Raw genomic sequence first — 14125 nt, forward strand, 5'->3', positions numbered from 1 at the left:
ATGTTGATAACAAAATTGCCTTCCCACAGTTACTCTCCCCTATGTGTGATCTTATGACCACTTCCAGAGAAGGTTTCATTTTGATATTTGTCTTCACAGATGATGAAGGGGCCACTCCTGTTAAAAGAAGACGTGTTAGCAGTGACGAGGAGCACACTGTAGACAGCTGCATCAGTGACATGAAAACAGAAACCAGGGAAGCCCTAACCCCAACTAGCACTTCAGACAATGAAACAAGAGACTCCTCAATTATCGATCCAGGAACTGAGCAAGATCTTCCTTCCCCTGAAAATAGTTCTGTTAAAGAATACCGAATGGAAGTTCCATCTTCGTTTTCAGAAGACATGTCAAATATCAGGTCACAGCAAGCGGAAGAACAGTCCAGCAATGGTAGATTTGAAGATTGTAAAGAATTTAAAGACCTCCACTGTTCCAAGGATCCCACCCTCACTGAGGAAGACTCTGAGTTCCCTTCTACTTCTATCTCTGCAGTTCTGTCTGATTTAGCTGACTTGAGAAGCTGTGATGGTCAAGCTTTGCCCTCCCAGGACCCTGAAGCTGCTTTATCACTCAGTTGTGGCCATTCCAGAGGACTGTTTAGTCACATGCAGCAACATGACATTTTAGATACCCTGTGTAGGACCATTGAATCTACAATCCATGTGGTCACAAGGATATCCAGTAAAGGAAACCAAGCTGCTTCTTGACACTAGATGTAGCATGTCTACTTTTAAGTACCCTTCCCCCGCCCCATGCTGTTTGTATAAGTTTTGCTTATTTGTTTTGTGCTTCAGTTTGTCCAGTGCTCTCTGCTTGAATGGCAAGATAGATTTATAGGCTTAATTCTTGGTCAGGCAGATCCAGATGAAAAAACTTGCATCTTCAGTATACTTTCTAAAGGGCAATCAGATAATGGATATGTTTTATGTAATTAAGAGTTCACTGTAGTGGCTTTCATTTAATATGGCTGTCTGGGAGAAACAGGGTTTCCTAGCCCTGTACAATGTAATTTAAACTTACAGCATTTTTACTGTGTATAATATGGTGTCCTCTGTGCCAGTTTTGTACCTTATAATAGAGGCAGATTGCCTCCGATCGCTGTGGTTCTTATTATCAAAATTAAGTTTACTTGTATACGGAACAACCACAAGAAATTTGATTCTGTAAAGAATCCTCTTTAGCTGTGGCCTGGCAGTATATAAATGGTGCTTTATTTAACAGAATACCTGTGGAGGAAATAAAGCACACTTGATGTAAAAATAATTGTTTTATTTTTATTGACATGACTGATTGCTATTCTGTGCACTTAATTAAACTGATTGTGATGACTTTTTATTTGTTTACATACATTGCTTCGGTCGGTCTTCTCAGATGCAAGTACTGAGGAAACCATGAATGGGAGAAGCAATTATCCACTCCATTCTGTTTCATTACAAGTCTTCATAGGAGTCCCAAAAAGCAATTCAGCCCATCAACTTCTTAGTCCTCTCTACCCCAGAGTGCATAACTGTTGCAGGGCTAACCAAAAAGGACAGAGAGGAGTGTAACAACACACAGTCAACTATCCCTCAAGTTAGCAGGCTTTTGAAATGCAACATGCCACTGTTTAACTACCTAAGAGCTACATACTTTAACCCTAAAGTAAAACAAAGGATTATTATAACATGCCGTTTATTTTTTATCTTCTTTAACTTAAACTACATCTGAGAGTAAGCTTGTTAGGACTACCTTTACCTTGGGAAGCTTCAACTATCTTTACGCCGTCTATTTCCAGAGGAAATCTATGGAAGGTGGGGTAAACAGACCTAATTTCAGGTTGCTTACTATTTTCAAGTGAAATTAGCCAAACAATGCTTTTTAATTCTGTATAAGTTCCTGGATTTCATCCAATATCAAATAAATTAAGATTTGGGGGGTCTTGTTTTTTGTTTTTTTTAAGGAAAGACAGGGACGTGAAATATGATACATTCTACTACAAAAAAAAAATGCCCTTATAAAACCTATTCAACCATTGAGGGTGGGCAGCTGGAGTAAACCTTTTATTTCTTCAAAATGCTGCTTCTGCCAACAGAATTTCATATTTTCTTCTTTACAGACAGGAACTCCTTTACAGTCCAATTGTAATTCCGTTTGCCCTAGAGTAGGTACAAAATTCAGTGCAACTGTTGCATAGTGTTCTGGAAGAAAAATAGGAGCCTTATTACTGCTCTAAGAAAAGGAAAATTTCTCCATTACCAATGTTAGTGTCGTTGGACCTTTATACACAAAGATCATATAACATACCTTCTGGCCAGTTCCTACACCTCCATTTCATGACAATCTTGCGGTTTTTTAACTGAAAAACAAAAGAAAATTCCACTGAAAACATCTTTTAAAACCTCCCACAGTACAACACAGAAAAAGACAATCCTTTTCAGTTAAAATCCCTAAGTACGAGAAGCAATCAGTGAACAATACCTTTCAGTTTTACATCCTGGCATGATCAATAATCCATTCTTTACTGCTAACAGCATTAATATCAAAGAACAGTAAGTAATACTGGTAGCTACAACTGAGCCAATGTCAAGGATGAAGTAAGTGACATTAGGCAACACACTAATGATAGAACCAGAGGAGGGATTGATTGGAGTTAGATTCAGACCTTTTTATCCTCTTCCCATGTGAGGACTAGATCCCAGCCCAAGATCTGTTTTTTTGAAAATCATTAAGCATCTGCATGATAACTGACAGTTTATAGCTTTATCATTACTTCGAACACTTAATGATGTCTGTGTGTAAATAACCACTTTCAAATATTTTACGAATAACTATAAAATTTTCAAGATAATATGAGCTCGGATAAAGCCCAAATCAAATTAAAATCGGCATCGACATAAAGACCAATATTAACGAAAACAAGAATCTAAGTCCCAGCTTTAACCCTGTGATTACTTACCAATTCTAGGTATTCACCAGTGATGTTCCCATCAAACATTTGGAATTTTCCTCCTTTTTCAGCTTCTAATACAGCAGGAGCTTTGGAAAATTTTTGCACCAACTAGCCAAGCAAAACACAACAGACGTGTCATTCCAACACATGCTGTTACCGTGTGCGCGCGCGTGTGTGTGTGTGTGTCAAACTCAAGGTATTGGGCATTCTAGGCAAGCACTTTATCACCAAGCTACACTCTCAGCCCTGCTATTACCTTTTTAATTTAAGTGTAAAGTACATTATTTAACTCTGGGGTTTTTTTGTTTTGTTTTAATCCTGGCCATGTCTTTTGATTGCTTTCTTACCTACAGGGAGAAAATTTGATCAACTACTATATCCTATAACTGCTGATACAGGCCCCCAAATCACCCATCTTTGTCCCCTCAAATTATTTAGAAGCCATTCTCTTTCATTTTCATCACCACTGTCCCATAGCACTTCAATCAAACCCAGAGCCACAAGGAAAAACAACAACACCTGTTCTTTGTGGCACATTTTCCTCCAATGTCAGCATTTAGGATACAAGCTTAAGGAGTTGACTTACATCCTTCACGGTGAAAATGCCATATAGCTGCTCTACTGTTGTATCAAACAGTTCCGTCATGTGCAGAGCCACAGTGGGAATCCTTACGCCCAGTGCCACTGGAGATGAGGCATGAGCCTCAAGAAGAGAAGAGGTTCCAGGGAATAATGAAGCACATCAAGAGAGAACAATGCTGGGATTTTAGTCTTCTCAATAAAATCATCCCAAATTCTACACTAGACCTTCCAAACACACATGAAAGCATCAAGAAAAGCCTTTTTCTTAGCTCTAACAGGTCTTTGGAAAAAGCTTATTGTTCCTATGAGCTCTTAAACTCTGTTCCAATCCCAGGCTATGGCTAAACACCCTTTAATCCCAGTTGGACATCCCCAGAGGGTATAACAAATGGGATGAAAGATGATCACACTTAAAGCTAAAGGGTGATACACATGCACACATTCCCCGATTCTAAGAAGAGGACCTAAAATCTCCCACCCCCAAAGTCAAGAGAAAAGTTTCTTCCACTGTGGTATGTGAACCTAAAAGTCACCTGGTAAGGTTTTATAATCTTGCCTAGCAAAGAACACTGCCTGCCATCCACTCGTGTGTATACCACTGGTGTGTGTGTGGATACATATGTTTGGGGGTGGGGACAGTCCTGCGAATTGAACATAGGCCCTTGGGCGTTCCAGGAAAGCACTCTACCACTGAGCTACCTGCCCAGCCTGAGACTCTTTTTTTTTTTTTTTTTTTTTGGTACTGGGGATTGAACTCAGGGCCATTTGGCCACTGAGTCACATCCCCAGCCTATTTTTGTATTTTATTTAGAGATGGGGTCTCACTGAGTTGCTAAGCACCTCACCATTGCTGAGGCTGGCTTTGAACTCGCGATCCTCTGTCTCAGCCTCCCAAGCCACTGGGATTACAGGTGTGCTCCTGAGACTCATTCTTGATGGAAGGGACCATTAAAAGTCCTGTTTACACATTTTCTTACATCAAGAATGAAAGTTTTCAGTGTGGGGATGTTGCGCAGTGGTACAGTGCTTGCCTAGCATGTACAAGGCTTTGGGTTCAATTCCCAGCACCACAAAACACACAAGGGTCTCCTTTTATCATTTCCACAACAAAATGGCAAATCTTAAAGTGTCACAGGGGATGCAATGCCTTCCTTACTGTTCTTCATCATCAATAGACCATCTGGAGCTTTGATTCACTTAAGCATTTCCTTTTTCCCCTCCCCACACTTTGGCACCAAAGGTCTCATACCTGCAAGGTACTTGGTTTCCTTTTAACAGTTAATTCCTGCGTTGACAAAGCTTTTGTTGGTAAAATCATTCCAGTTGTAAATTCTATAAAAAAATGTGGGAAGTGGTTTTAATAAAGATCTATTTCCTTTTAAGCACAAAGAGTAAGGTAGAAATAGTATGTGAGAAAATTAAAAAAAATTGATATCTGTAAAAGAATTCCTACAGCATTTTGAGGATTTCAAGACTACTCCATAGACTACTGGTGCTTCACATCACGAATTTTATGAAGCAACAAAAGTCTGCTATTTTATTTTTTCAAATTCCTTTGATCAAGTTCTTAAAAAAAAAAAAAGGTAGAATTTTCAAAACTTCTTTTCCAAATAGCTAAGTTTTATATGATTAACTCACCTACTATCAAAACTGGACACTTTCTGGTTGCTTCACCACCACCTCACCAAGCTTGTTCTCACAATTTTCAAGTCTGTGAGCCAGCCGCACACATGCTACATGTGCAGTTTTGTGGGAAAAGAGGCAACCCCAAACCTATCTATGCCGATACTTCAATGCTTAGATGGCAGGCCCAAGAATGAAATGCAGGACACGGCCCTGTAGAGCATTCTGCCTGGCGGGAAACTCCTCTAATTCAGGGAGAAGACAACATCCTCACTTCCATGCAGCACAGGGACTATCTAGGTGTATCTCAACTACACCTATAATACCTGCAATCACTTGCATTCATACATTCATTCATTCAACAAAATTTATTAAGCACCTACTCTGTGCCAGGCATTGTGCTAGATGCTGGAGGTACAGCTGTGAACAAGACAGACACCTTCCATGCCCTCATGGAGCTTATAGTCTAGCAGGGAAGATAGACATTAAACAAGTAATTACACAAACAACTGATTAGAAGATTTTCATTCCAGAAAACTATGATTAACAATTCTGTAGTCACAATGGTTCATGCTGTGTACAATACCGATGATCACTAATTATAATGTTTTTACCCATGACTTAGCTCTTAACATCGAGACTACAATTTATTCTGCTGTACACAGAGGTGTGCTTAGAGCTTAACCTGGGAATCCAGACCACAGTGCAGAGCATAATTTGGGTAAATAGAAAAGGAACCCTCTGGTTCACAAGGGATGCCTTCTTTACCCGTCTTAAGTGCCTTCAGGTAATCTCCAAGGGCCTCCCTGACCTTGGCGGTGCCTGCAGTTTTCATAAGATCCTTCAGTATATCCCCATCTCCTTTCTTTTTACTCACGTTCACCTACAAATCAGAAAAATACAAACCTAAGAAAAATCTGGTTTAATGTATTTTTACAATATTTGGCTCTATGGATATAGAGAACCGTGAAGGTTGGGGAGGGAAACAAGTGGCAGCAAGAAATATGGGAGGTTTCTTCACAATACAGCTGGAGAGAATGTAAAGGTTTCTAAATCAAGGGTGCACTGATGGGGCTGGTGGCCAGACCTTGGATAGAATGTGAATCACTATTTGCATTTGAAATTGTGTGCACTTATGTACATGAATCAAATTGCTGATGTAGTCTGCAGTTTTTATCAGGATCTAAAAAATGTGCTGTCTAGTATGGCAGCCACTAGCCACATCTAGCTACTGAGCCCTTGAAATGTGGCTGATCTGAATAAGATGTGCAATAAGTTTTATATATAATATACACCAGACTCCCAAGACTTAGTATGAAAAAAGAATGGAAATACCTCATTAATAATTTTTTTATATAATTACATGTTAAAATCACATTTTTATATATTGGATTAAATAAAACTTCATTTAAATTATTTCCTGTTTTTTAATATGGCAACTAAAATACTTAAATTGCATATGTGGCTTGTATTATGTTTACATTGAACACCTGTGTTCTAGAACCCCAAAGGCACTATAATCAAGAAAATGAAAGCAGGGAGTGGAACTAGGCAAGGGAGTTCCTTGACAGGGAGGAGAACTAGGCAAGGGAATGTATGGAAGAAAGAGCAGAGTACGGATGGAGAAGACAGAAGGAGAAGGTAAGCATCTAGAGCACTCAGTGGTTTTCTCAGAACAAAAGAGATGTTGGTTTGAAGGCGCTTCAGTCCTGATGCAGTTAAGCTGGGCTCCGTGCCCAGACCTCTTCAAATCTAGAGTTTGTTCTATAATGTTCCTGGGGGTCAAAATCTAAAAGACCAGGTTAACATGCTATTGAAAAGCTTCTCAGCTGATGATCTGAATCTAACAAATTGATCCCAGAGTCTGAAGGCAGCCCTGCCTTTAGGGCATTTGATATCCTTCCATCACGGCCAGTGGGGAGATCGTGCACACTCCAGGCACTGCTCAGCAGGACTGAGTTCCTGCATTTTGGGAAGCCTTCATGTTAAGTACGTTCACAAACCAAAAAAGACCCTTCACCAGACTATTTTGTTTCGGAAAATATAGCTGCCCTACAAATGGTCTCTCTCTCAGAGACAGGCTTTCCACATCAAGAGGGCACCACCAGCAAGCCAGGCACAGGACTGACACAGGCTCCCTCTCCAGGAGGACCGGGAGAGCCGGTCAAAAGCAACACCTACTAAATACTAGTTTACAAAAAATCATGACATACCTAAGGGAGAACATAGCTAAAGGCCAAGAATTGTCACTTAGAGGGAAACAGCAAAGGTACAAGGAAAGTGAAACAAAGTCACATTCAGCAAGCCATGCAAGTGGCCTGAGCACTGGACAGTACATACATTTTTGTCACATTTTAACCTGGTGACACCCCTAAAGCATAAATTATGCCCATTTTCCAGATGAGGAGGCTGTGAAGGGTACAGTCACCTGCCCAGGGCCCACCTGGTCCCCGGGGGAATCGAGGCTTCCTGGAGCTCCTCCTCTTCCTTCGCCACTCTAGCTCCACACAGTGAAGCATCCTTCTTGGAAAAGAAGCTGTCCACAATTCACCACAACCACCACCCAAGAGTCATAGTCTGGGAAACAGTTATGCAAATGCCCAACATCTACAGCCGAAGCTGGAGTTGAAAAACTGAAAAAGAAAAAAAACTCCATCGGATACCTCGGTGTCATCTACTTCATTTTCTTCAGAAAGGTTTGGTATCTCAATCAATCCTTTGTGCTTCCCACCAGACTCTGTAAGTGTACCTAAAAATAAGCAAAATGGGTTCTTTGATTAAAAAAAAAAAAACAGAACTGGTTTTACGCAAAACAGAGGTCTCACCTCCCTCAGAGGTTGCAGCCACATCAGAAAGATGGCACAAGACTGGCCAACCAGTGGTGCACAGAAGTCAGGGACAGCAGTTTGGCAGGAGGAAGAGGGTCCATAACTAGTGTTTTCCTGGGTTTTTTTTGTTTTTTGTTTTCCTTCCCCCCTATGGTACTAGAGACTGCACCAAGGCCCATTTTACCACTGAGCTACATCCTCAGCCCACAGCCCCTCTCCACCTTTTATATATACATATACTTAAGGTCAGCTTGCTTTCTTTCCCTCCCTCCTTCTCTTCCTCCCTTTCTTTCTTTCTTTCTTACTTGGCGATTCTGGGACTTGAACTCAAGGCCTCATGCATGCCACGCAAGCACTTTACCACTCAACTATATCCTCAGCCCCTGCTTTTTTTTTTTTTTTTTTTGGAGACAGAAATTTGCTAAATTGCTGAGGCTGGCCTTGAACTTATGATCCTCCTGCCTCAGACTCAGAGTCAGGTGAGTGCCACTGAACTCTGCTCATATTGCCCTTCTTGTCCCAGTGTTCTTTGGCAGGTCAAAGCAGGATGAAGAGCTTTCTTAATGGGGAGTAGCCACTTAGGGATGGAAGGACAGAAAGGGATAAGGAGATCTGGTTACAGAAAGTATGAAGGGAAGAGGGCTGTAGCTCCCAGAAGTTTCACATGGTCTGTGTGTGGCTGGATTTCCTCCAGGACTTGAGTGCGGCTACTGCCAAGACACAACTGCAGCCCTCGCAGCTGCCTTCTGCCTGTAACCTGGGATTTTTATATTTTAGTTGCACATCACTCCTTTATTATACTGATCTGGAAAAAGTATTGAGTGCAGTTACATTCAAAATGACTACTGGACTCCAATGGCAGAGCCAACCAACTGGAACATTTTTCAGAAATCAGACACAGCAAAAGACATATCTGGGCATGACCTAGAGGCATTTCACTGCCACTAGACAAGGTAAGAAAGGAGTTCTCAAGGAGCATAAGCATCAGAAATGGCTTATTTTCTGATGACCACATGTAAGACTATCTCAAGTGGTTTTTTTTTTTTTTTGGTCAAAATAAATGTAACACATAAATAAACATTTTTTGTGTGTGTGGTGCTGGGGATCAAACCCAGGGCCTTGTGCATGTGAGGAAAGCACTCTACCAATTGAGCTATATCCCAGCCCAACACATAAACTTAATTCAGGATTGATGCCAACCTTGCAGAGCCTCTGAAGTCAAAGAGGATTTTTTTTTTTTTAGAAGTAGTTGGACACAATACCTTTATTTTGTTTATTTATTTTTATGTGGTGCTGAGGCTCAAACCCAGGGCCTCGCATGTGCTAGATGAGCGCTCTACCACTGAGCCTCAATCCCAGCACCCCCCCCATCTTATTTTTTTTTTTTTTTTTGTAATCACAATGCAGGTTACATTCACCTTCCACTGAAATGAATAGACCTTTCCTGACTCCCCTCCCCCCACCCCAAAAGAGACCTGAAGAGTGCAGGACTCACTTCCAGAGCACACACTGCCCTCTGGCTTCACATTGGTCATGCCTTGGCATGATCTTCCTCACCCTTCCTTACGCAAGTCCTCAGCACTAGTCAAAGCCCCAGTTAGCACCTCTCGACTCTCCAGGATAAGAGGAGGGCTGTCAGCATGGGCTGAGCTCCAAGCCACACAGGTGTCGCTTACTAGAGTCTCTGAGGGAGTAGATGAGGAGACTAAATGCTAAAATGAAAATGGGAGCTACCAGATAGGCCTACAGATGTGGTCAATGTGACACGTGCAAGGTGGGAAGAGGTGCAGAACAGTGATGTGGGAGTGGAGGATGTCCCTAGAGCAAAGCCCTGCTTGCTCTCCTTCACTTCTTGACTGCAGCTTGCAGGGCTTTATGCACAGTCTGGTCTCTTCACCCCACTGAAACTACATGGGCTTGATGGGCTTCATGTTCTTATAATTCACAGACAACGGGAATAGCTGACAGATCAGCTCCAGGCCAGCCTCTTCAGAGAGGCCCTCCAGGTGCAGGACGATGACCTTTCAAAGGCTGGTGCCAAGCACTGTGATCAGGGCTGTGTCACTCCTGGAGCTAGAGAACTATTTCTTCATTCCAGAAGGGCTACTGCTTTGGGCCAAGGAAAAGGAACAGACACAGGCCAGGAGGCTCCTCAGGGACCTAGAGCCCTGCCCTGGGGAAGAAGGCAGGAGCCAGCAGTAGCCAGTGGGAGAGAAACTGAGGACAAACTCCCAACTGGAGGGTCCTGTTGCAAGGCAGGGCAGGGTAGAACTGCTTTTGAAGCTTGCTGCTGCCTCCCTGGGTTCTGGCTCCTGCTAGGAAGGCAGCCCCAGGCTGTGGCCAGGTACAGGCTGATCTCCAACAAATTCTCCAGAGAAGAGCTGACTCTAGGGTTGAGGCCCAAACTTGAACACAGCACAATCCTCCACAACCAGCTCCCACCCTTTATCCTCTTCTTCCTTTTCCTGTGTCTCCATATCCTTGGTTATTTATTGCACACACTCTGTCCATCCAGCCAGGAGCTAAGTACACAGGAAAATTCAGCCCAAACGTCCCCAAAGTAAAAACAACTAAAATGTCCATCAACTGATGAACGGATAAAGAAAATGTGGTCCATCCATACAGTGAAATGTTTCTAGGCTATAAGAAACAATGAAACACTCATGTGTGCTATACCATGGACAAACCTTGAAAAACATGAAGTAAAAGAAATCCAACACCAAATACCACATACAGTAAGATTCCTTTTAGGGAGTGGGGTTGTGGCTCAGTCGTAGAGCGCTCGCCTCGCACATGGGAGATCCTGGGTTCGATCCTCAGCACCACATAAAAAATTAAACAAGTGAAATAAAGGTGTTTGCATCCAACTACCACTAAAAAATTTTTTTTAAAAAAAGATTCCTTTTATATAAAATGTTCAGAGTCAAATCCATAGAGATAAAATGTAGGTTGACGGCTGCCAGGGGCCTGGGAAAAAGGAAACCGGGAATGACTGCTAATGGCACAGGATTCCTTTCTGGGATGAAGAAATGTTCTAAAGTTGACTGTGGTGACAATCTGAATACACAACTCTGAATATACTGAGAAGCCACTCAATGATGCATGTTAAAATGGGTGAATTATAAAGTATGTGAATTGTATCTCAATAATTCTGTTATAAAAATAAATCCCTGGGGCTGGAGTTGTGGCTCAGTGGTAGAGCACTTGTCTAGCATGTGCGAGGCCCTGGGTTCGATCCTCAGCACCACATATAAATAAATAAATAAAATTAATTAAAGATATTGTGTCTACCTACAACTAAAAAAAAGAAAACAAAAATTCCTGCCCTGATGAATAGAGGAGGAGGAGTATCACATAGAGCATACCAAGTATCAACACTTTAGGGAAAAAGGAAGTAGGAAGAGAGAGGGTACAAGGAGAGGTCTGCAATTCATTACAGGATGGAGAGAGGGGGCTTCACTCAGGATAAGAACCTGAGGAGGCAGGCAGCTGCCAGGGAAAGGGAGGCTGTTCCCAGGAGCAACTCCATGAGGCTCCAGCACAGGTGCCTGTAGAAAAGGGTCAGCTCAGCCCAGTGAGCTCCAAGCAGCCTGACTGCAGGAAGAAAGGAGAGCTCCAGCTTCCGGGACCCAGCAACACCAAGGGCAGTCTTAGTGTCAGGAACTACTAATGCCAACTCAGAGGCCTAAAAGATATTCACTGAATGAATAAACTGACTGACCCAGGCTGTTCGCAGTTCCACCCTTCTCTCTCCCTCTCTCTCTCTCTCTCTCTCTCTCACACACACACACACACACACACTCAAGCACACACACACATTACCTTTCCAGCCCAGCTTGATGTTCCACTCATAGAAGAAAATCAGCTTTCCTTTGCGGCTGCTGCAGGAAGCCTCACCTTCCACCTGCTTCAGTTCACTGACCTCACAGTGGCCAGCCTCATTCTCCACAGTGATGCCCACCAACAGCTCTCGGAGCTTCCCCTTGGACCAGCTGGTGGCATCTCTCTCTGTCCTGCCAGGGGTCATAAGGGCACAGTGGTGAATGGAAGCCCCGGCTGCTATCCACCAGACCAGACTGGGTACCCCGGTGGCATCCAGGCCCAGCCAGATCAGCCCAAGTCCTCTCAAATTGCCTTAAGAAGCCTGCCACCCTCCAACATGCTTCTCCAACAAGCTTCGTACCAAGTATCTTCTAATCCTCCTGCTGAGTTCCTTGTTATCAGCCAAATCATATTTTGTCTTAAAAAAACACTATCTTTTGGGGGAAAGAGGGTCTAGGAATCTCACATATTGGAAATAGATGGGCAAAGCCTGGGCCACATATATGTAAATAGGGTAATAATTGAAAGAACACCAATCATGACAAAACCAATTACAAGTGTTTCCACATATGCATTACCTCATGCAATCTTCTCAAATAATATTCCCATTTTGGAGGAAAGAAATGGGCTAAGTCAGTGCCCTATCCATGGAGCTGGGCCTAGGAAACTCGCAGCGCCCAGAAAGTGCCAGCCCAGTCATGCTGCCATCCCCACAGGTTGGTGGCTTGGCTCTGACTTAGGACCTGTCTCAGAAGGCTCTTGCTGGTCTTGAGGTGCCCCAGCCCTGGGGACCTGAGGGCATCCCTTCCTGAAGCTCTAAGGGAGAGAGGGAGGCAGGCATCATCCCATGTTTCTGATAAGGTACAAAGAGGACGCTAACTAGCTCAAATTCAAAGAAAGCAGGGCTCAAGGGTGGACCACCAAGTTAGGTAGGTGCAGAAGGACCCAAATTCCTGCGGTCCTTTCCACATCAAGACATCCCCACGCACACGCACGCACACAACCCAACTCCCTTTTAATATCCAGGGGCATCCAGAGGGCAGAGGGTGGGGAGAGGGCAGAGGGTGGGGTGAGGCCAGAGGCCCTAAGGTCTGCGGCCTCCCTGAGGCTGTCAGAGGAGAAAGGGGACATCAGAAGTCACTCGTGGGGCCCAGCCTAACTTTCAGGGAGGAGCCTGAAGCCGGGCGAGCAGGGTAGGGAGCAGCATCACCTCCTGCCTCAGAGGGCCCCAGGGCAGCGGTCCTTGGCCGCCGGGGAGAGCTCCTGGCCCAATCCCACCCGACCCGCCCGGCCGCGAGGCCCAGGGAGGCCCGGTCCCTGCGGCCCAGCCCGGCTCCGGGAGGGCAGAGGCCGCCCGCCGCGCCCCCGCCCGCCGCACCAGTGCCAGTTGTTCACGTTGGTGCCGTCCTCCCGCTCCTCCACGATCCAGCGCGGGTCCCCCTGGCCCCACTTGGCCATGGCTGCCTGGCCTCCGCCGAGAACAAGGACGGACCGCGGCGGCTGCGGCTCCGCGCCGGCGTTTCCGGCCTCCGAGCCGGGAGCAGCACGCTCGCAGCGCCCAGAAAGTGCCAGAAATCCCCGCCCCCGGCTCCGCCCCGCCCGCCACCCGCTCGGCTGCGGCTCGCCGAGGAGCGCTGGCCGGGTTCCGGGAGGTCGGGGTGCTGGAAGGGACTCGGGCTCGAGGGCCCGGGGCGGCGGGAGGGGAGGCCCGGGCTCCGCTGCGCGTCTGGCCCCGCAAACGCCAGGAAGGGAAGCCTCGGTCGCCTGCGAGTGGCCGAGACACGACTCGGGATGCTTATTGCGATCGCAGTTATCTCCAATGACGGGCAGCGCGGCGGGGAGTCGGGGGAGCGGCGCTCAGTGCGGGCGCTGCGGGCTGCCGGCGGCCGGCTGGGTCCTGGGTTTAGGTGAACACGGAGTTTGAGGACCAGACCCGACCCCAGACCCAGCGCGCTCACCGCGCGACTCGGTCCCGCTGCGCGCGCTCCCACCGCACCCGGTGCAGGGTTTTGTCCGGAAGTTCATGCACAGCCGTGGACCTCGCTTGTCTCTTGGAGGCCAAGTCTCTGGCCTTTCCAACACCTGGTGGAATAGCACGAGCAACCGAGTGCTGGGTTACTTCAGGAATATTTACATTTTATTCATGTAATAATCCTGTAGAGAGAATGAAATATTGTAATTGCAAGCTCATGTGACTGCAGCTCAATGCACCTTGCAAATAAGTAAGTGGGTATTAATGATTCCTTTTACATGTCTTCACCATCTAGGAAAAACTTTGTACCAACTGGAAAAGGTTACTAAGGTATATGTGGAGATTTATTTTGCAGATAAAATGGGTTTG

The 14125-nt window shown here is 45.0% G+C and overlaps 2 protein-coding genes across 6 annotated transcripts in view; one reads left to right on the forward strand and one right to left on the reverse strand.

Moving 5' to 3' along the window:
* Usp34 (ubiquitin specific peptidase 34) overlaps positions 1-1333 on the forward strand; it is a 221209-nt gene extending 219876 nt beyond the window's left edge. For all 4 annotated transcript variants that reach the window (XM_078029130.1, XM_078029131.1, XM_078029132.1 and 1 more), the window contains one exon: positions 100-1333. In XM_078029130.1, coding sequence (XP_077885256.1) covers positions 100-707 — 608 coding nt within the window. In that variant the 3' untranslated portion in view covers positions 708-1333. The remainder of the gene's footprint in view (positions 1-99) is intronic.
* LOC101971192 (activator of 90 kDa heat shock protein ATPase homolog 2) lies at positions 1255-13369 on the reverse strand. Of its 2 annotated transcripts, XM_078029135.1 has the most exons (10): positions 13163-13351; positions 12363-12600; positions 11785-11975; positions 7798-7883; positions 5903-6017; positions 4761-4843; positions 3516-3632; positions 2936-3037; positions 2284-2335; positions 1255-2177 (listed from the first exon to the last, which is right to left on the reverse strand). In XM_078029135.1, the coding sequence occupies exons 2-10, from the start codon at positions 12365-12367 to the stop codon at positions 2005-2007; spliced, it is 924 nt and encodes a 307-aa protein (XP_077885261.1). In that variant the 5' UTR covers positions 12368-12600; positions 13163-13351; the 3' UTR covers positions 1255-2004. The 2 variants fall into 2 exon arrangements, with proteins under 2 accessions (XP_077885261.1, XP_077885259.1); XM_078029133.1 differs by lacking the exon at positions 12363-12600 and having other exon boundaries at positions 13163-13369.
* Positions 13370-14125: the final 756 nt, after the last annotated feature.

This window comes from Ictidomys tridecemlineatus, chromosome 12 (assembly GCF_052094955.1).
Source record: "Ictidomys tridecemlineatus isolate mIctTri1 chromosome 12, mIctTri1.hap1, whole genome shotgun sequence".
NCBI classification, from domain to species: Eukaryota; Metazoa; Chordata; class Mammalia; order Rodentia; family Sciuridae; genus Ictidomys; species Ictidomys tridecemlineatus.

Coding starts and splice junctions, on each gene's coding strand:
- LOC101971192 (XM_078029133.1), bottom strand. CDS start 13,242: ATGGCCAAGTGGGGCCAGGGGGACCCGCGCTGGATCGTGGAGGAGCGG. Junction 11,976..13,162: donor AACGTGAACAACTGGCACTG/GTGCGGCGGGCG, acceptor GACCCCTGGCAG/GACAGAGAGAGATGCCACCA. Junction 6,018..7,797: donor ATGAAGTAGATGACACCGAG/GTATCCGATGGA, acceptor TCTGATTTGTAG/GTGAACGTGAGTAAAAAGAA.